Source organism: Puntigrus tetrazona, chromosome 13, assembly GCF_018831695.1.
Source record: "Puntigrus tetrazona isolate hp1 chromosome 13, ASM1883169v1, whole genome shotgun sequence".
NCBI classification, from domain to species: Eukaryota; Metazoa; Chordata; class Actinopteri; order Cypriniformes; family Cyprinidae; genus Puntigrus; species Puntigrus tetrazona.
Window position 1 is genome coordinate 19,159,716 of NC_056711.1, and position 21,789 is coordinate 19,181,504.

Here is a 21,789-nt window from a genome sequence, read left to right on the forward strand (position 1 = left end):
AGGTGAAGAAAGATACAAACGTACAAATACGACCGTTTTGAGGCTTCTTTATGCACGTCTAGAGTAGTTTTTCCGTTACGTAAGCTTCCCTTGATGATCCAGCCCAGCGGTGGGTAGGAAACCTGACGGTCTTCACTCCGAGCGAGAGTCTTCACGAGCGCTAACAAGAGCTGGCCTCACATCATTAGACCCGCGCTGTGAAAGATGAATCGAGAAGCGCTTCACAATTACAAACTCCGAGAGCACGGTGACCCTCGCCCGAAAACAAACCTAACTCATAATTAAACGAGCGGAAAGGCCCCAGGCTCTGAATGGAAACGCGAAACGTAATTTGATGTCGTTTCTTGTGATTTGCGTCGCCATTTTTAGCAGTGCGTCGGGAAACGTAATTGTTACGTTAACCTTTATTGCTGTAGATGTTTGCTTCGCAGTGGGATTTAGAGAAGTGTTGCTATTCCAGTGAATGGGTGCCGTCGTAATTAGAGTCCAAACGGCTGACGAAAAGTGCAGTCCATCAATGAAACATCTTGTGAAGTCTTAACTTTAAACTATTACTTCTGGACATATATACTAGTCTATAAGAACGCTTCTCCCTTGTTATCCTCTCACATCAAAACCAATATATTTGGTTTTTTTGCTTGCAAACAGAGCAGATTTTTCTCCTGGTTCGACTTTTCGCTGGAGAAAGCAGCAACATTATGTTTTTTTTCTGAAAATAAAGGTTTAAACGCTTTTTGATGGTTGATTAGCGTCTTACAACAGCTTTTCTCTTCTCAAGATGATGGACTGGAGCGGTTTGGATTGTTGTGATTGTCTTTTTCTAACGGCACCCATTCACCGCAGAGGAAAGCGTTACTGAGCAAGTATAAGCATATAAGCATTCGGCAGAAATAGTAACAGCTGTGTACTTTTCTCAATACTGTTCGTTTCAGATTTTGGTCCTTGCTGGGTGAGCTTTTATCAGCTTGGTCTCAAGGTGGAAGTAACTTCCTTGAGGCTTATCAGACCTTACAGCCTATCCACATTTTCCGCTGAATAACCAGGATTATTAATTTTGTCCAAACTGCGTGACATTTCCGCGAGTGGTTGCTGCGGTTATTGATATCACAGACCTCATTTATCCTCGATTTCAGAGATTTGAACTACATCTCGGTGAGGACCATCAGCGCTCACAGTTTCGACGGCCTGAAAGGAGTGAAAAGAATGTGAGTATTCATTGCTCTTAAAAAAATATATATGCAACCAGACGTTTAGCGCGTCCAGCGAAGGGAAACGCCATCCGTCTTCGCTTCTCCTCGAGCCAACAGGCTCACCTCCACATGTGAGGAGCATCTTTGATGTTCACTCCCTTTCCCAGAACGCAGTACAGACGGGGATCTCGATGCCAGTTTTCCCTCGCGAGCTTTTTGTAAAAGCTCAGGACGGTTTGTTGAGGAACAGTTTGAGTGCTTGCACAGAATAGATAAGTCTTTGGCGCGCATGGAGTGGTTTTGACATGATGGTGACGGTTTTAATAGTCCAGCAGATTCTGGGAGCAGTCTTTCTCTCCAAAAAGCCATTGAAACGGCCTCGGATGAGATGTTTTTGGATCGTTGGGCAATCGCAACTTGCAAAAACCTCAATTAGAATGCGCAGGAATGCAACGCAATTACAAATTTACCTGTCGTTATCATACCAGTCGCGTTTTTATTAGTAGGTACGTAGAAGATACAGACGTATTTTGGCCAGATGTACATTTTATGAGCATGAAATATGTCTAATAAAAGCCACTGTTGGAATAAAGCCGCTAAAAGATCAGCGGGAGTTAAGGGCCCTGCGCGATAAAAACTACAATTTGATATTAAGGGATAGCAGAGTCCGTAGCGCAACGATGCAGACATTGACGGCCAATCAGAATGCATCCTGAGAATTTAAAGCGACAGGCGCGCGTGCGGGTGGAACATTTTTAACGCTTTAAAATAAAGCAGAAAATATTAGAATGGCTTTCGGCGTTTATTTAATGCATGCGTTTACTTTTAATGCAATTTAATTCGTTTCGTTCGGTTCTGTGATTTCTACCCGAATATTTTGAACAGGCATTTCAAAACGTTTCTCTACCATTAAAGAGAGTCCCAATATTTCAGAAACCAGTTCCAGTGTTTTTACGTCAGTGCGTTGATGTTGTACATTCAAAATGATTGAAACGTATAAAAATGCACCAATCGAAATCAGCGTGAATTCAAATTTAACCCGTCATTTCTAGATTCTGTTTTGATCGTGCACCGTTCATTTATTCCGTGTTATGAGCACAGATGAAAGCAGAGCGCGGTGTATTATAGGACACGTATTTTCATTTCATCTGTTCTTTTGTGTTTTGGGATCCAGAGAAATCTCCCAGAGCATATCAGTGGAAACCATAGAGACGGAAGCTTTCAACAACCTTCTGAATGTCTCGGAGATGTAAGGAACCGTCCGAGGAACCGTAATGAAAGTGATTCACGGATAATTTTATGACTGTATTGAATTATGAGACTGGAACGGAACGTTCTCTAACAAAGTCTTTTCACAGAAATGTGTCATTTGTGATTTTTCATGCAAGAATTTGTGTCCCAGCTCAATCCAGAACACAAGGAACCTGGTTCACCTCCAGCCGCGGGCCTTCAACCACCTTCCCAAGCTGAGATATCTGTGAGCAGTACTAAATTAATATCATTTATATCATATATAAATACATAAATACATAAATACATTTAATATATAAATGTAACATATATCTTACTCTACAGAAACAACATTTTTATAATAATTATTACAGCATATACAGCATATATATATATATATATATATATATATATATATATATATATATATGTTTTGTTTTTTATATATACATATACTATATGTAAAATATTTTAATTTAAGCATTTTTGTTTGATTTAGGAAGTGTGTGTGTGTGTATGTTGTCGAACAATTAACCTTGATTAATCACATTCAAATTAAAAGTTATTATGTGTATGTGTGTGTATATATATATATATATATATATATATATATATATATATATATATATATATATATACTAATATAAGCATACAGCATATATATATCTATATATCTATATATAAAAAAAAAATATATATATATATATATATATATATATATATATATATATATATATATATAAAAGCAACTGCATGAACATAAACAAGCTGAAAACACCAAACTCAAAAACCTTTATTGCTTTTCTATAAAATTAAGCCTCAGATGTCAATTATACATTATATTGCTTTACTCTTTAAATAAAAAAAAAGCAAAACTATGAAAGTTATTGTAATGTTATACTGAAATGAAAATGAAAACAGTGGAATTAAAATCAAAACTTTGAATGGTTACATAATTGTGGTATCCGTAATTGTAATTATCAATTAACTGTAAAAGCCCTAATATATATATATATATATATATATATATATATATATATATATATATATATATATATATATATATTTTTTTTTTTTTTTTTTTTTTTTTTGTGTGTGAAACCCTGGTCCATATATATAAAACTATAAAACACAATACCACTAAGAGACTATAATTAGATACATTTTCTTTCACTGATCAAAACACATTTTGATTTTTATGGCGACAGGAGCATCTCCAACACCGGCATAAGTGTCTTCCCTGACCTGACCTCCATTTTCTCCTTGGAGTCCGACTTCATTCTGTGAGTTTGTTATTTCTCTGGTCTGTGGTGAGTGACAACAAACGATGGAAAACTATAATGCGGCAATGCTACCGTTTCGTGCTGGATTAATAATGGAGCGTTATGAAAGATACGCTGTACGGATGAACACAGGTGTATATTATGTTATTATTTTGATCACTAAAGTGGCTTTGTTCCTATGTAGGTATATTTGTGACAATCTCAACCTGCGTTCAGTCCCACCAAATGCTTTCGTCGGAATGACGAGTGAATACACCACCATGTGAGTAACTAAGGTTTAAATAACAACAATATACCGGTAATTAATGCTATAGTTCGGCAAGGATGCTTTAAATGAATGAGAAGGCTTTTATAAAGTAATATAAAGCAGTTTTCAACATTGATGATGATCAGAAATGTTTCTTGAGCGACAAAACAGTATATCAGAAAGATTTCCGAGGGGTCGCTGAAGACGCGACTGAGCGTGATGAAAATTCAGCTTTCATTAAAGGAATAAATTCGATTTTAATACATATTCAAATAGGAAGCACACATTTTAAACTGCAAAATATTTCAGCAAATTTTCAGCTGCCATAGACACTTAAAAGCGTGCGTTTCTATTTAATATTCACCTTATTAATTCACCAGTATGTTTTTTTTTCGGTGGCTAATTAGTAACCTGTTATAATGACTCTTAGAGGGTTTTTTGCTCGGTCTTAAACTAGTTTTATATGCACTCTGACAGAAAAAAAACTATTAAGCTGCTTTGTCTTAAAATCCGATGTAAAAAGCCCCTTTAATAAAATACAGTGCTCTTAATCTTGAGTTGTGGATTTTGTTTTTGATCAAGTTCCCATGCTTTGCCGACAGCTTCATTGCAGCACGTAAAACAACCTCTATGCAAGCTATTAAAATCGGACTGATTTATGCTCTCGTTTGAAATCAATTTGTTAGGTTTTCTTGGGCGAACCCCTTTGATACGCAACTTAAACAAAACCAGAAGTATTGCGCTGGTGTTTTAGCGCGTATTGCGCAAAAGCAAGAAAGAGCAGAATGTGTTTAATGGCGTTAGCGTGTTTCCCTGGGTTTGCCGTTAACCAGACCTTTGCTTAGTCTACTTTAATGCACGAGACGCGCAGCCTTCAATCTCCGTATCTGGATCGCAAACACTTCCTAAAGCTGGATAATCAGTGTTTTGTAGGCGACGGTTTTTAAAACAAAGAATTATGTACTTGAACCGTTTAAGTCATTATCTGCTTATTGGCTTTCCTCTCTCTCTCTTTATCTTTTCAGGAATCTCTTCAACAATGGATTTCGAGAAATAGAAAGCCATGCCTTCAATGGAACCAAGACGGACAAACTGTAAATGTTTACAAGTTATGAATGCAATAATCTCGTTCAGTTCCACCTTAGCTTTTCGTTTTTTGGCCATTGTTCTGCAGATTACAGAATAATGCGATATTTATTGACCCGTGTCCTATTTTATTAGCTACAGTAAATCTTTTCAATGCAACTAAAACAGACAAACTCTAAATATTTGCAAATTATGAATGCACTAATCTTCGTTCAGTTCTGCTTTAGTCCTTTTATTCATTTACAGATTTATGCTGTTAATTTTTTTTGTATATATATATATATATATATATATATATATATATATATATATATATATATATATATATATATATATATATATATATATATATATATATATATATATATATATATATATATATACTGTACATATATATATATAAACAAATATATATATATATATATATATACTTATATATATATATATATATATATATATATATATATATATATATATATATAAAAAAATATATATATATAAAAATATATATATATATATATATATATATATATATATATATATATATATATATATATACTTTTAAAAAAATATATATATATATATATATATATATACTTAAAATATAAAAAAAAAAAAAAATATATATATATATATATATACTTAAAAAAAAATATATATATATATATATATATATATATATATATATATATATATATATATATATATATATATATATATATATATATATATATATACACATTTTTTTCAGCTTTTCTTTGTAATAATTTCTGAATCAGACTGCTGATGGTATTAAACCACAATATGATCTGTTTTTTCAGGGTATTAAAGAACAACAAGCATCTGCGTGTTATTCATGAAGACGCGTTTGAAGGAGCTTTCGGCCCCACTGTGCTGTAAGTGATACGAAGCTTTTTCCTTTTTTCCTTTCTCTCGCTAATTCACTGTGAAGAGTTCATTTCACCGTCCCTCTTCTCTGACCGAGCACTTCGTGTCGGGTCCTGACAGACGTGAGGGAGAATGCGTAACCTTACTCTAGAACAGAGTGTTACCACGCCTGCTTTTAACTTTCAAGAAATCTTGAAGACCTTGACTGGCTGGTTTAGGTGTGATTGATGGCGGTAAGAGCAGGTCCGCTGATATGCACTTAGTGTCATTCACTGACGATGGGAAGAGTACAGTCTTTATTTGTCACCATTTCTGAAAGCCGACAGCCCACACCGAATCGCAAGATAAGCTTTTGAGGCCTGATGTTTTGAATGCAGTGCTTCATTTTGCGATAGATACGAGGCATTTGAAATATTATTGCAAGTTGTTAACTGAACGGTTCAAGGTGCAAACTCAATTCTGAAACAAAGGAAGTCTGAATTATGGGGTATTAACAAAAAACTCACGAACTTGGAATTATGATGTGCATTTGAAATTCTCATGAGTGCTACACGTTACATGTAAAAATGCCACAATTGTGAGATGTAAGAACTGGTATCAACTTCAAAGTGCAAGAAAAAACTGCTACAAAAGTGTTGTGTGAAATGAACTCAGAACCCGCAATTGTGAGAAAAAAAATTAGATGTCCAAATTTAGAGATGTTGGTTAAAAATGGCAAGGTATTGCAAGGTAAAAACGAATCTGACAGAAAGTCCTGTAAGAAAAAAAAATCCTAATTGCGAGATGTAAACTTCTTTTGTAGAACTGGGACGTGATACGGTTACAGTTCTTTTCAAATTCAACACACAAAATTTCTGAAACCTGACGATCAAACAGCAATTTGACTTTCATAAGTTTCATAAAACACTTCTTGCAAAACACAGCACACAGTTCTATATTTAACACACAAGGTTCTAACAGGAATTGATATTACGGTAAAGGTGCTTGCAACTGTTGGCTTCCGAGATGTGTTTGTGGTATTTTGTGTGTGTGTGTGTGTGTGGGTGTGTGTGCGTGCGCAAAGATTTGGGTGTAAGCAGTTTTTTCAAGAAGCGTAACGCGGTGCCTCCTCTCCAGGGACGTGTCCTCCACAGCGCTGGAGATGCTGCCCTCTCGTGGCCTGGAGTCGGTGCTGATGCTGGTGGCTCGCTCGGCGTTCGCCCTCAAGAGCCTTCCTCCTCTGAAGGGACTGAAGAGCCTGAGAGAAGCGCAGCTCACGTATCCCAGCCACTGCTGCGTTCTGCTCAGCGGCGACTCGGACAGGTCGACACACACACGGACACTGAGGATTAAAATAGACTTGAATGAGAGCGTCGCTAGCACTAGGACCATCCATGCCTTTTCATGTTGTGTCTAAAATATTTCTCTCGCTCTTATATAGGGAGGGATCTGTTGTCTCTGCATTAGGAAATGGATCTTCATACTGTGGTGACAACAATTTGCCAGCTAAGTACGACTAAAGTTTCGTTTTCTGACCGCAAAAAAGGCCTAATATTGCTTTTAAAGGCGAAAATATTTGATACTGCTTTCATTTGATGTTGAGATAACATCGCAAGATAAATTTGAAGCAGGTTCAAATTATATATACTGTATGCATCATATGATAAGAAAACAAGTCAAACGTTAAATGTTACAGTTTTAATGTCAAAGGGAAGTGGCCTATACAATATCTTTTAACAAAAACCTGAGTTCGGTGGAAAAAAGTGGCATGAAATCATGTTTTTTAGTCGTTTTTTTTCTAATTACAGTATAATGCAAGATTTTATTACAATTACAGTAGATATTTTTTGAATGAAACATATTGCAATGTGTTAAAAAATGAAAAATCTAGTTTTAATTCTTTTTTTATTCAAGTTTCATATTTATTTTAGTACTTCGGGGTAAAATAAACAGAGAAAAAATAGAAATGCTAAAATAAATACATTTTTAATATATATTATTTAAGTCAGAGTCTTCAGAGACGTGATTATCTAGGATTTCCAATCAATTAGAATCTTTTCTTTATTGGACGTATATCAACATACTTGATATATATATCAATAATAGATCAATTAAAGATTAAATAACTAAACTAAACTCTCACAGGTTTCATAAATTCCCATGATTATACAACTGCAGATGTAAAACTTGAATTAAATTTAATTTTGTAAGTGAGTGTTTTATATTTCTAGAGTGTTAATTCATTTTTTTCTCCTGTTTTAGTTATTTTTGTAAGTAAAAATGGGAAACGTTACTTTGGCAGTATTTTTGTGAACCAAGCTAAACGAAATAAAAATTAAGTAAGTTGCCTCGGCAGAAATATAACAATTTTAAGTGTTATGTTAAAGGAATGGTTACCCAAAATAGTTTCCTCGAGTATTATGCTTTTCCCAGTATTTTCAATTTTACACTTCACTGCGTTTTGTTTAATTGTTAATTAAAAGTGAGGGATATTTAAAAAAGGGGCCTTGAATTATTATAAAAATAGACTGTCTTCTTACACTTTTTGTTGGACCCACAGCATACTGATATAAGCATATGTTAACTTATTCTACTAACCCTAAACCTACACTAACAGCTGTAGTAAACAAATGAGAATAAATAGTTAGCACCGTGTCTAAAGTGTAACCTTTTTGCAGTCGTATTTTTCACCATGCACCGTTGCGTTCGTTTCCAGTCCCTCCGGCGAACCGGACCTTGCTGGATCCACATCAGCCGAGGACGCTTTCGGCATCATGGACTTCTATTACTACGATCTGAACCCGTGCCAGCCCCGACCGGCCCTCCAGTGCAGCCCCGAGGCCGACGCCTTCAACCCCTGCGAGGACATCGCCGGGTTCGGCTTCTTGCGGGTGGCCATTTGGTTCATCAACGTCCTGGCCATCGCCGGCAACCTGACGGTGCTGCTGGTGCTGTTCACCAGCCGCTGCAAGCTGACCGTCCCCAAGTTCCTCATGTGCCACCTGGCCTTCGCCGACCTCTGCATCGGCGCGTATCTGCTCATGATCGCCGCCGTGGATCTCAGGACGCGGGGGCGTTACAGTCAGCACGCCATCGAGTGGCAAACCGGAGCGGGATGCGGGATCGCCGGGTTTCTTTCGGTCTTCGGCGGGGAGCTATCCGTCTACACGCTGTCTACGATCACCGTGGAGCGCTGGCACACGATCACACACGCTCTCCGCCTGGAGCGCCGCCTGGGATTGAGGCACGCTTCGACTATAATGGTCGTGGGATGGGCGCTTTGTCTAGTAATGGCTCTCCTGCCCTTGACGGGCGTCAGCAGCTACAACAAAGTCAGCATGTGCTTGCCGATGGACATCGAGACGCCTCTATCCCAAGCTTACGTCATACTCCTCTTGCTGTTCAACGTCGGGGCCTTCCTGGTGATCTGCGGCTGCTACGTGTGCATTTACGGCGCCGTCCGCAACCCAGAGTTCCCGGGACGCACCGCCGACGCCAAGATCGCCAAGCGCATGGCCGTGCTGATCTTCACCGACTTCCTGTGCATGGCGCCCATTTCGTTTTTCGCCATCTCCGCCGCCTTCAAAGTCCCGCTCATCACGGTGACCAACTCCAAGATCCTCCTGGTGCTTTTCTACCCCATCAACTCGTGCGCAAACCCCTTCCTCTACGCCATCTTCACCAGGGCCTTCAGGAAGGACGCGTGCATCCTTCTGAGCTCCATGGGCTGCTGCGAGAGCAAAGCCAACCTGTACCGCATGAAGACGTACTACTCTGAAAACATCAACCGAAGCAAAAGCAGCTCCGGCTCCAACGCGAACTCCAAAGCTCCTCGCGCCGTCGTGTGGATGTCCAGCTTTCCCCATCTGACAGCTCGACCGCAGACGCAAAGAGTCTAGAGAAACAGATGGTTTTCTTGGAGTCCTGCCCTTGAACTTTGTTCAGTCTTCTCTGTGAAGGTGACATGCTTTTCAGAGAGCAATGCAACCCATTTTCTTACCTCTCAATGCATCGACTTAGAAATCAGAAGACACTTTTAAAAGTGAATACTGTGCCTAGAAAGGCTATTATTAGTGAGTAAACGCATCTAAAAGTAGCAAGTCACATCCAGATCTACATGTTTCAGACCTTAGATCTTTTTTGTTTTTACTGTGAACTGCCAAGCATCGGTCATTTTCAGAAACTCTTCAAGCTTTTTAGCCTTTTGTTGTCCGAACTCAGCCCGATCGTTGTTTTGCATAATTGCTGTAAAAAGTTTAATTTGTAAGTTTAACGTGTTTCCTTATTTAAGTTACGTATCTACGTTATAACTTAACTAGGTGTTATCGCTGATGTTTGAAGATCAGACTGGATTATGTTCTTTATTGTCTGAGATGTTGTTTTATGTCACGGAATAGCGCCACTATGTGGACAAATCCATTGTATTGACAGCATTACAAATGAAGGTCTTTTTTCTTACTATGTAGTTGGCTGTTTGAAGGCTAATAAAAAAAAAATGTTTGTAGTCTCTTATTATGTACTTGAATTCTTAAACTATACTTCATATTTTTGTCTAGTAGGCAATTCATTTATTTATTTATCATTTATTCATTCATTTTTTATTTTATTGCCCAGCGTATTTCACATACTGCTTTAAAGTACTTTCACTTTTTTATGCCCAAACAACGCCTGAATGAAGGAAAAACTAAAATGCCAACAATAACACAGCCTATGCTACTTGTAGGCATTTTAAACAAACAGTCGAATATTAATTATGAAATTATTAATAAATAGTCAATAGTAAACAAAAGAAAATCATCATATATCAGGTAACGTAATTGCGATTTATTTATTGCAAGTATAAACAACAATAGCTACAGTAATTAAATACAACACTGGATGACAGTATAAATAAAATAAATAATACAGGGATATAAGTATTAAAAAGTAAGACACGGAGGTAGTAAATTAAAATTATTTAACATTCGAAAGATTAGTATTGCTTACAGTTGCACAAAAAAATATGTAATTTGGGTAAAATGTACATTTCCGAATATAACATTTTGTCGATAATATAAAAACCTCTCCTATTTGTTCTGTGTTATGTTAACGATGAGTATTATCGCCGCTGGGGCGGGGCTTGACGGGAATAGACCAATCAGAAACTTGCTTAGCCCCCCAAGTTTTTTTAACTCTCTGTATCACTCTCATTAACATTGAAAATACACCTTTATCTTTAAAACCTTTATAAAAGTGCTTAATATGGCTTATAAACAATAGATACATAATTACATAATTACCTTGAATAAGTTCCCTTAATATCTATTTTGTGTCTCGTACAGCATACAAACATGTATTTCGCCTCAAACTGTTTTTTTTTTTTTTAAATAAATGCCTGAAATAAAACCGCTCTATATTTTTTCGATAACTGCGCGGTTAATAACTTCAATCATAAGTCTGTCCTTCACCGTATTAATTAATAGAGCTGTTAAAAAAATGAAAGAGTAAGCTAATAGCCTATTTTGTTGTCCTCGTAGCTATTTCATGTACTTTATTAATAAAAGTAATCGAATAAGAATAATAATAATACGTGTATGACTAATAACGCAGCATGTAATTGGTATAGCACTAATAATAGTCGCATAAATATATAGTTTAAAAGCTGCTGAATATAAAGAAACTGTTAGCGTCATCCAACAAATAATGGGAAAAGTACGGCTCCTGCTGTGACGTCATGCGAGGGAGCGCGCGAGCCGCCCCCGTCACCGCGAGCCGCGCGCATTCCTGCGCGAGCTGAAGGTCCGAGAGAAAACGGTAGAGAAGATGTTCGTCGACGTACGCGCGCTCTGCCCGCCGCGTTCACTCGCCTGACGCGCTCGGGAGAAAGGGACGAGGAAAGGGCTTTTCCCCTCAGCGATGTCGCGTCTTTTAACTCCGCTGCTGCTCGTCGGGTTGTTTTCGCAGTCGGTCAGCGTCGCGGCTGGTAAGATGTGCGAGTTTCTTAAAGTCGCGGTGGTAGAGAACGACCGTAAAAAGTTCAGCGCTGTTGCGTGTGATGTGGTGCGTGTCGTCTTTAAGGAGATTCCGCGTTGTTTTTGTCGTATGGATTTGATTTGTGCGCAGGGTCTTTAGGCGGGATCGCGAAACCTGTGTTTTCTGCGTGGAAATCCTCACTTAATTGTTTGATTTGCGTTCCTGCCTGTTTACGAACCTAATGAAATCCGTAAGAATACTCTACTAAATGTTAAGGAACTATACCAGTTTAAAAAGCTTGAAAAACGCAAGATTTCTTTCGTAAATAGCCTCATATATTTACAAAAACACTAGATCTCCTTATTCTGAAAAAAATTACCTATGGGTTCAATGATGTCAATCAAATTTTTCATTAAATATTTGACATTTTATATATATATATATATATATATATATATATATATATATATATATATATATATATATATATAATGTATGCATATGTATTTATGTGTATATATATATATATGTATATATATATATATATATATATATATATATATATGCATATGTGTATTTATGTGTGTATATATATATATATATATATATATATATATATATATATATATATATATGCATATGCATTTATGTGTGTATATATATATATATATATATATATATATATATATATATATATATATATATATATATATATATATATATATATATATATATATATATATATATATGTATATATATATATATATATATATATGCATATGCATTTATGTGTGTATATATATATATATATATATATATATATATATATATATATATATATATACATATATATATATTTATGTGTGTGTATATATATATATATATATATATATATATATATATATATATATATATATATATATATATATATATATGTTTATATATATATATATATATATATAATGTATATATGTACTTTTGCACTTCTTATAAGTATATATAAAGTACTTTTGTGAATGAGTGCTATATTTGAAACTATAAACCAATTAAATCACTGCAGTACAACATTTAACTCTCTTAATTGTTAATTATCAAAAAAGTTGAGCGTTTGCATTTGGACGGCTGTAACATGGCCACTTAATAACACGGCCTTGATATGCCGTACCCAAAACCCTACACATCTTAAAAGAAGGATTAAAAAAAAAAAAAAAAATTTTTAAGGTTATTAATAAGACATTTTCAGAAATGCGATGCAGATCTCAAGCTAGACAGTGATTTAAAAATTGTTAACATTTTTAGAGGATTACAGTGGTGTACTAATAATCTGCCCTAGTTTCATTAAAGGTTTAGAAACTAAATAGTGCTGGTCTGTGACTATTTAGTTCCTGTAGTCAGTAGCTCTAAATCATGAGACTTTCGCAGTAAACACTTGTTGTACCCTACACTATTGTTGTTAATCATATAAAATTCTTAGGCTACATTAATAGGTTTGACTTGAAAAGTTGACTGTTTTTGACTGAAAAACCAACTTGATCTAATATATAATTGTCTGTACATAATATGTCTAATATATAACTCTCCCTCTGAATATCTATTTCTCCTAATACTAACTTTATCAAAACACGGCAAACCCGATTGAGTCGTTCGGATCAAAACATTAGCACTAGTTTTCTATCCAAAAGAAACGTGTATAAACGGTCGATACTGAAGACTTTACAAAAACCACGTCACTTGTCACCTTTCGGCTCTACCTGCATGTAACAGAAAACAGTTTAGCTTTTAGTTTGCCTTCAGCTGAAACCCATATCACAGTGTTGAATGTGTACAGTATCTAAAACCGTTACTTTCTAGAAAAATTGGGTGCCAAATTCCAGATAATAGTGTTATTCATCCACAAAATCAGTTTTAAAATGCCTTTTTTTGCTCCGTGGCATTGATGGAAAGAGCTTATTCCATCAACTGAGACAGGAAAAAGCCATTTCTAAATATTTCAGTGATCCGTTACTTAAAAATACTTATATTTTAAAAGTTTTTCAGTACTTTTGAGCTGCCTTCGGTGCAGGATTAGACTCTTTATGCTATATTTTAAGTTTGAAACATGCTGCGTAAATGAGACTGAAAAGATCTGTTATTTTGGTTTGGGGTAAACCTGTATGAAAAGAAACGGTAAGCATTTAAAAAAAACGGTAGTAGACCGCATACTGTTTGAAAACAACTTAAATTGTGTTAATGGTTTGGTTACAACAAACGGATGTTGTGCTGATTGTGACCACAGATTAGATAAAGGGATGTTAGCAGTAGGAAAAAAACAGTAAATTATCGTATGACCGATTTAGTAAACATAGACTTTTCGTGCTGGATTTCCATTTGTGTATCTGAAATTTCATTGTGTTTATAAGCTAAAACCTGGAGTGGTTTTGTAATATGTCCTAATGAAGAAGTGGATGTGGTTAGTGTTAAAATTTAAACAAAGCAGACAAAATAGTCATCTGTGGTTAACGGTAGTTGTACTCTACAGAAACCGAAGGTTTTATTGTGCCTGAGGCGATCGAAGCGTTTCTGCTTATGCATCCTTCGATAACAGATTCCATCAGAGAAGGAACTTCCTCTTGCTCCTGGTGAACAGGATGCTGGTTTTCCACTGGCTTCTGAAGCCGTGCCAGACCTGAGTCACTCGATAGAAAATGTAAACAGTAGCGAGAATGTCCCTGAAAAGCAGTGCGGTCGTACCGCGAACAACATATGACGCACTCGGTGATCACATGTATGCTTGATGTTATCATGGTACATGTGTGCTTTATTTTTAAATAATAATGGTTTTATTATGGTGTTATGTCGAAGTTTAAAAGCGAAGAGAAGATAAATAGAAAAGTGTGTTAAAAATGTATTTTAAACTATTTTTGTGAAGATGAGTTTTAGTTACATTTTGTAAAATTGTACAGTTTGAAATGCTTACAATTTAATTTTTTTTGTAAATTAAAGTTTATAAATTAAAAAAATAAGTAAATAAACAAATTAATTAATTAATTAATATATTATATATATATATATATATATATATAATTTATTATTAAGTTAAACTAATTATTCTAAAAGTTTAAAAAGTAAAAATAAGTAAATAAACAAATTAATAAATTATATATATATATATATATATAGTTATTATTAACTAATTATTCTAAAAGTTTATGAAATAGAAAAATAAGTAAAATAAATAAATTAAAATAATTAATAAATACATTTTTATATATATATATTTATGTATGTATGTATATGTATATGTAATTTATTTTAAGTTATTATTAACTAATTATTACATATTAAATATTAGTTTGGGTAATGAAATGTTCATATATATACAAAATACTCATTTCTTCAAGCAGCTGGCAGCTGGAAGCATCCCCTCGCTGTTGTTCACCAGGGAGGTTCTCTCCATTGGGGAAGACAGGGCCGGTCTTTCCGACCAACGCAGGCGGTCCCCAGCATACATCTGTCGCAGGAAGAGCTCCAGAAGCTGCGCTTCAGACCCACCGTGGGCACAATCCAGCGCTCAGAGGGGGCAGAGGTCAAGTTTAACTGCTCCATTGACATCAGTGGTGTCTTCCAGGACCTGAATATTCTGTGGTTTAGGAACGGTAAGGAGATCCATGATGGCATGCTGACGGAGGTCCGCACTTATAGGACCGTCACCCTGCTCTCAACTATAAGGTAATTATGACCAATCTCTGTCTAAATATGTCTGGAGATTATTGAATTTGCCTGTTTTACAGATTAACAGATGTTCTTGTTAGTCTACTAACAGCCTTTTCAATTAATATTTTTTGTAAATATAACAGATAATTACAAGCCTTTTCTTTTAGAACGATTTCTTTAAAAATAATAATTATATAATTATTTAATAAAGTATTAAATTTTAATAAAATAATAAATGAATAATAATAAAAACAAATCTAATAATAAAACACCTTTTAGTACTTATTTTTTAATAAAAAATTACAAATACATTCATCACTAATTTCACCAGGTCTCAGTCTCACTTTATTCATTTTATTTGTATTACATTTAACAGTAATAAAAATGGTGTGTGTGTGTGTGTGTGTGTGTGTGTGTGTGTGTGTGTGTGTGTGTGTGTGTGTGTGTGTGTGTGTGTGTGTGCAGTATTTCAGTCACTGGCCACTTTTATTTCCTAATAATGCCACATGTTTTTGATTTATTTCCCTTGACGTCATCTATCAGCATTAAAAGCGTCCAGAGAGCAGATGCTGGAGAATATCACTGCAGGCTTAGTGTCAGTAACAAGATCATCGAGTCAAATCCTATCATTATAGAGGTGGAAGGTGAGTAAGCCTTCAACTCGGTGACGCAAACCTTTGGATATGCATATTAGACATTTGATGTTGTGCCACGTTCCAGGCCTCCCGACCTTCACCATACAGCCAAGTGACTTGAATATCACGAGGAACGCTCCCTTCACGCTGACCTGTGAGGCGGTCGGTCCTCCCAACCCGGTTATCATTAAGTGGCTTCACAAAGGCAGGAGATTTGCAGAACGCAACGAGTCTTCCAGCAGCATCACCATTGAAGGTACGAACATGTGGGCTTTTGTAATGCTTCTTGGCGGTGTTTTTAAACTTTGTTCCTTCGTAAGGTCACTCAGAAGTGCTTTCGTTTCTTAAAATCTTGTTGTCAGTATGGCGGAAAATCACAAGGCCTTAAAAAAGTATTTAATCGGCACACAATCTGAGCCAAGTGGAAGGTGTTTATTACGGTAATAGATTCGTTGTCCACGTGATCATTTCTTTTTTTTTAGAGAATTGGAAGTTGTACTACTTTTCCACGTGCCTGTTGACCCTGAGTGACCCTTCAGGACACGTGTGTTTCGATCGACAAAAAACATGATGAACTGTTCCTCTGGTAAATCAGGACATCCGTATTGCAGGAAAGCATTAGTCGGCAAAACTTCGAACAACAGCAAACTTTTGATTACGTTGGGTGTGTTTGTGGACATAAAAGAGTCATTCTTGTCTTTTCCATTACTAAAAAAGTCTGTGACATTTGTTGTAGCATATTTCAGTGGTAATAAATTGCATTGAGACACATAAACAATGAGAGATTCATTTTTATTATATTTATGTACTATTGTTTTAATTCTATTTTAAATGACAGTTTTACAGTTTTAATTTTAAGTACAGTAAAAGGTTTAGTCATTTTGGTAATTGGTTAATATCTAATATATTTTCTTTATTTGTACAAATTTTAGTATATTTTCATCTAATTTAGTTATAGAATTTTAGTAATTTTTTGTAACTCAACTTGTAAAATCTTGTATTCATTTAACTTTTTTAATTTAAGTTAGCTGTCAGTGGAACACTTTTAATTTTCATTTAACCATTTTAAGTTCTTTGACCTAAGATATGTATTTTTTTCATATTTGACGTCTTTTTTTTATATGTACAGTACAACATTTATACTTTCATTTAACTATTTTAACTATATAATACTTATATTTAAAAATGATAAATTAATGGGACATTTTGTTTTAGTAGTTTTTGCTTTAGTTAACAATAACAGCATTGCATTGAGTAGCCCTTCAATAGCAGCATGCAGCAGCAAAACTGCTTTTCTCTTATGCATTTAATTTCCAAATAGATGATGTCATGAACCCCTTAAATCTATTTTTATTGCCTAACCTTCTAAAGTGATTATAATTTCCAATTTTCTGGAAAGTAATCTGTTTCACATTCCAAGCGGGGTCATGTATTCCCTCTCGGTCCCCCGGCTGAGATCATCCAGCACATTTTGTTTTCTGCAGTTATGGAAAATGTGCACATAACAGATATTATGAAATGTAACCGAGCTTGCAGGAAGCTGATGAAGCTGGGTTTTGGGTTTAGTGTCACCTCACAATTCTATGGCTTTGGAAAATAAATCATCTAAATAATCAGCCATGTTAAAACTTCTGTGCGCTTTAAGGACAGAGTAATTTAAAATGTTCTGCTGATTCAGTTGACCCTGATAATTGAGCAGGTTACTCTGAATACAGTGAGAATCACATGACTGCAGCGCTTCAAACTGGGCATGATTTCCTTTTTCGATCAGATCAAGTAGAATAATTATATCTGTTTCAGTTTTGATTGATGAAAGCAATATAATTGTGAGGATACTACCTTTTCTAGCATCTTTGACAGAAAAGGGAGATTTGAGATCGGCCTGTATTTAGGCCTTTGGGGTCAAGATGCAGTTTTTTAAAGAGAAGCTTAACTACTGCCAATTTGAAGGTTTTGGGGAAATATCCTAGTGACAATGATGAATTAATAATATATGACATCTGGAAGCAGCTCTTTTAGTAGTTTAGATGGAATAGGGTCTAACATATATGTTGTTGGTTTAGATGATTAAGTTTATACAATTCTTCCTCTCCTATGGTAGATAATATGTGGAATTTCTCTGATGTGACACTGTAGCTGATGGCTGCACGGTTACAATTTAATCTCCGATAGCATCGATCTTGGAAGTAAAGTCTTTACTACTGTGATCTTGGGGAATATCAGCACCTGTTGATGCTTTATTTTTTGCTTTTCGGTAAGAAAGGGTACTTTCCTGCCAGGTTCTACGAAATACCTCTGGTTTTGTTTTTCTCCAGCTGCTCCCCTGTGCTCGTTATATTAATATATATTAATTTATTGTTTATTTTTGTTTTACTTTTATTTAAAAGAAATATTTTTGGATGTTTTTAGTTTGTGTTAACTATGATAACCCTGCTGGTAACGTATGCCGGACCATGTATTTCCATGTGACCCAAAAGATCTGTCTCAACTTCTGTTTTATCACGACTGTAACTCATTAAACTCTGCATGTTTCTCATCCCATGCTATGCAACCTTAAATTGCGCATGTTGCTGAAGAGAGATTTCTATTTCTAGAATTCTTATTCCCATTCACTTAATTCAGCATTCCCGTTCAGCAAATCTACCTAGCAACCACCCGAAACACCCTAGAAACCGCATTAGAAAGCCCTGGCCGTTACCAAGAACACCTTAGCATGGTAGAAGTGACCACTCGCAGTTTCAGCAAGCGCTATATTTTTTTTTTTTGAGGTTAATCTCCTAGGTATGGTAATCGGTTTCCTGGCAACCGGCGTAAACCTAGTTATTGTGAAAGCAGGAGTTTTATGGTTAAAGTTTACTCAACCGGTGCTGATATTACACACACAAAGGCCTCATTCAGGGGCCCTGGCATCCCTGCAGAGCCTCGTAAAGAACGCAGAGATCAAACTTTAGCTGGTTGGAGCCAAGAGCTCTTTGCAGCACTGTCCATTCAACAATAATCGTCTCATCAAGAGCCACTTTAGTTGTATATACTGTTGTTTATGGTCCTTGAAAAAAGCTTGTTTTCCAGGTCAGCGGGTTGGTTCTGTGATCTTTGAAATAAACTAAAAGTGAAGCACTTTTGAACTCTTCCTAGCACCAGAACGTCCTGTAGATAGTTTTCAGAAGAACCAAACTACACTGTGAATATTTAGTTTTCGAATGTGTAAAATCGAACAAACATTAAGTAACTTTTGCAACACAATACCAGGCCTATATGTTTCTACTTCAAAATTTCACCTTGAATTTAATATTACTTGCTGTTTCTTTGTAATTATTTTTAAAATGCAAAGTTTCTGATTTTAAAAAAATGGTCGGTTGCTAGGGTGTTCTGAATGGTTGCTAAGGAGTTGTTTGTTTTGTTATAGTTTTCTGAATGGTTGCTAAAGATATTAAGTGTTATTTGGTGGTTGCTGTAGGGTCCTAGGTTACATTGCTGGATAGTTGCTAAGCTTTTTTTGGTTGTTGACGGGTAACTCAATAAATTATATAAAGAAATGTTTAAATGCATATTTTCTAATTAGTTTGTATATAATAATTGGTAGGCACTTAAATTGGATGTACTGTATATCTAGCATATGTCATTGCTTTACAAAAAAGTACTGCGGTAATACCATGGTACAGTGATAAGAAATGCTACAGTGGTGTTTTGGTGTGGAACTGATTTTTATATTATGGTTTTTATTCATTAAATTTCTTCCCGATGTATGTTTTTCTTGTAAAGTTGGTTACACTTTATTTTAAGGTGTTCTTGTTACAGTATAGATTTAAGTACTGCGTAATATGGATACACTACTTGTACTTATTATATGATTAGGGCGAAAGTGTATTAGTTATTGTTATAATAATAGTAAGTACAAGCAGTATACAAGTTAAACACTAGTGCAATATGCAATAACAAGTACACTTACCGTAAAGTTTAGCTTTTCCATTTTTCAGCTCCAAAATTCGGGTCCACGATTGGCTTTTGCGAGAACCTCATGTGGTGTGGCAAATGTGAAGCATTAAGCTTCCAAAATGTCAATTTGAGAAATAAAATTATGGCATTTCCTCATGGGTTTTTATTGTTATATGCATATCTCTGCGGACCTGGGATGCCTGTTATTCAAATGCAGTGATAAGATAGCTATGTTTCCATCCAAAGTTCTGAATTTGACTTGTGTATGAAATTGGAACATGGCATAAATCATTTGGTAATAAATGACTTGCATCTCAGAATTCACAGGTGAAAACACAACATGTTATCTTATAACGGAGGCAGTTGACAGCTGTTTGGGAATGCAGTCGAGTCAGACAGCGCTAAGAGGTAATCGAACCAAGCTACTTCGATGACAGTCTTAGCCTCAGGCATTTCAGAATGACCAAAACAACATTTCAGATGCTGTGCAATGAGATCGGTCCCATCGCTTAAAGCCACATAACTTTGCGCTTTGGGTATTTATTCTGTAAATGTGATTCCATTGTACTTTATGCATAAGTTTTCTCATGAGATAAAAAAAATCTATCCCCCTCAAACTGAGTGCATGCATCTTGGCATTTTTGTCCATAAATTTTTTTGGTGATATATCAAAATGCACATTGAATATATAAGGTGATGGAAACATTGATCAAATACATTTTGTTACAGGACGAAAAAGGAAAGAATAACAGTTGAATAACTGAAGAAATACGTAGAAACAAATATGCCATAAATTCTGGAAAAAAGCCAAAAAATGTGTATCTATATTCTAGTAATCTCTAATCGAGAGGAAGAGAACATATATTTATGGATATGTGCACTTTACAAGCTAAACGACTTATAGTTGGATGCAGCGAGTGTAGAGAGGTTGCTTAAAGAAATGGAAATAAGTATGTCACTTGAGAAAATAGCATGTTATTAAAAGGTTTTTGAAGGTGCTCGGAACCCTTTTATGGTATTTTTAGAAAAAGAAAACAAAGGGGATGCACCTGAAGAGACAGAAGACGTGTAGAAAAAAATGCTGGACATGTTTCCTAGGAGGCTATTATTATTTTTATTGTGTAGTTTGATGTTTTTAATATGAATGCATGTATTTGTGTTTATTGTGTTGTTGTTTTTTTTAGAACCCGTGCAGAGCGGTTATGTTGAAAGTTTGTGTTTGTCGCTTTCTGTTTTGTAGGGTTAAAGCAATAAAGATGTATTACAAAAAAAATGTCATAATGCACCTGAAATTGGCAGCGTAGTTAATTTTGGGTGCTTAATTAAAGATCTGTAAATGCCATTAACAGAGTTAATGAAATGACTTTTGAATCTGACAGCTCGTTTTAAAAGCATCGATTCACCGTTTAAAGATCAGATCATTTCTAAGTGGATTAGGTGCCTTTTTCATCTCTTGTGTATGTAGGACACAAAAAGGCTCTGTAAGATTGTAGTAAATCCACATTCCGCCTCACTTCTCCTTTTTTAAAGTGCCGTATTCTTACTGGAATAGTTTCAAACAATGTGAAGACAGAACGCCTCTAATTTTCCACGTTGAAGTCGGGCTCGCTGTCCTGTCGGGCTCACAATGGCTTGCATTACGTAATGCACACACACAAACGCTTTCTTTC

General features: G+C 35.4%; 2 protein-coding genes across 3 annotated transcripts in view; both read left to right on the plus strand.

Moving 5' to 3' along the window:
• Window positions 1–10,312, plus strand: part of lhcgr (luteinizing hormone/choriogonadotropin receptor) — a 13,746-nt gene extending 3,434 nt beyond the window's left edge. The window contains exons 2-11 of the mRNA XM_043256187.1: window positions 1,134–1,205; window positions 2,365–2,439; window positions 2,593–2,667; window positions 3,629–3,703; window positions 3,888–3,965; window positions 4,976–5,044; window positions 5,858–5,932; window positions 7,041–7,226; window positions 7,345–7,413; window positions 8,620–10,312. Coding sequence (XP_043112122.1) covers window positions 1,134–1,205; window positions 2,365–2,439; window positions 2,593–2,667; window positions 3,629–3,703; window positions 3,888–3,965; window positions 4,976–5,044; window positions 5,858–5,932; window positions 7,041–7,226; window positions 7,345–7,413; window positions 8,620–9,802 — 1,957 coding nt within the window. The 3' untranslated portion in view covers window positions 9,803–10,312. The remainder of the gene's footprint in view (window positions 1–1,133; window positions 1,206–2,364; window positions 2,440–2,592; window positions 2,668–3,628; window positions 3,704–3,887; window positions 3,966–4,975; window positions 5,045–5,857; window positions 5,933–7,040; window positions 7,227–7,344; window positions 7,414–8,619) is intronic.
• A 1,336-nt stretch (window positions 10,313–11,648) lies between these two features.
• mertka (c-mer proto-oncogene tyrosine kinase a) overlaps window positions 11,649–21,789 on the plus strand; it is a 36,632-nt gene continuing 26,491 nt past the window's right edge. Inside the window, exons 1-4 of one of the 2 annotated variants that reach the window (XM_043256184.1) lie at window positions 11,649–11,865; window positions 15,236–15,563; window positions 16,092–16,192; window positions 16,269–16,439. In XM_043256184.1, coding sequence (XP_043112119.1) covers window positions 11,799–11,865; window positions 15,236–15,563; window positions 16,092–16,192; window positions 16,269–16,439 — 667 coding nt within the window. In that variant the 5' untranslated portion in view covers window positions 11,649–11,798. The remainder of the gene's footprint in view (window positions 11,866–15,235; window positions 15,564–16,091; window positions 16,193–16,268; window positions 16,440–21,789) is intronic. The other variant, XM_043256185.1, reaches the window with a different exon arrangement.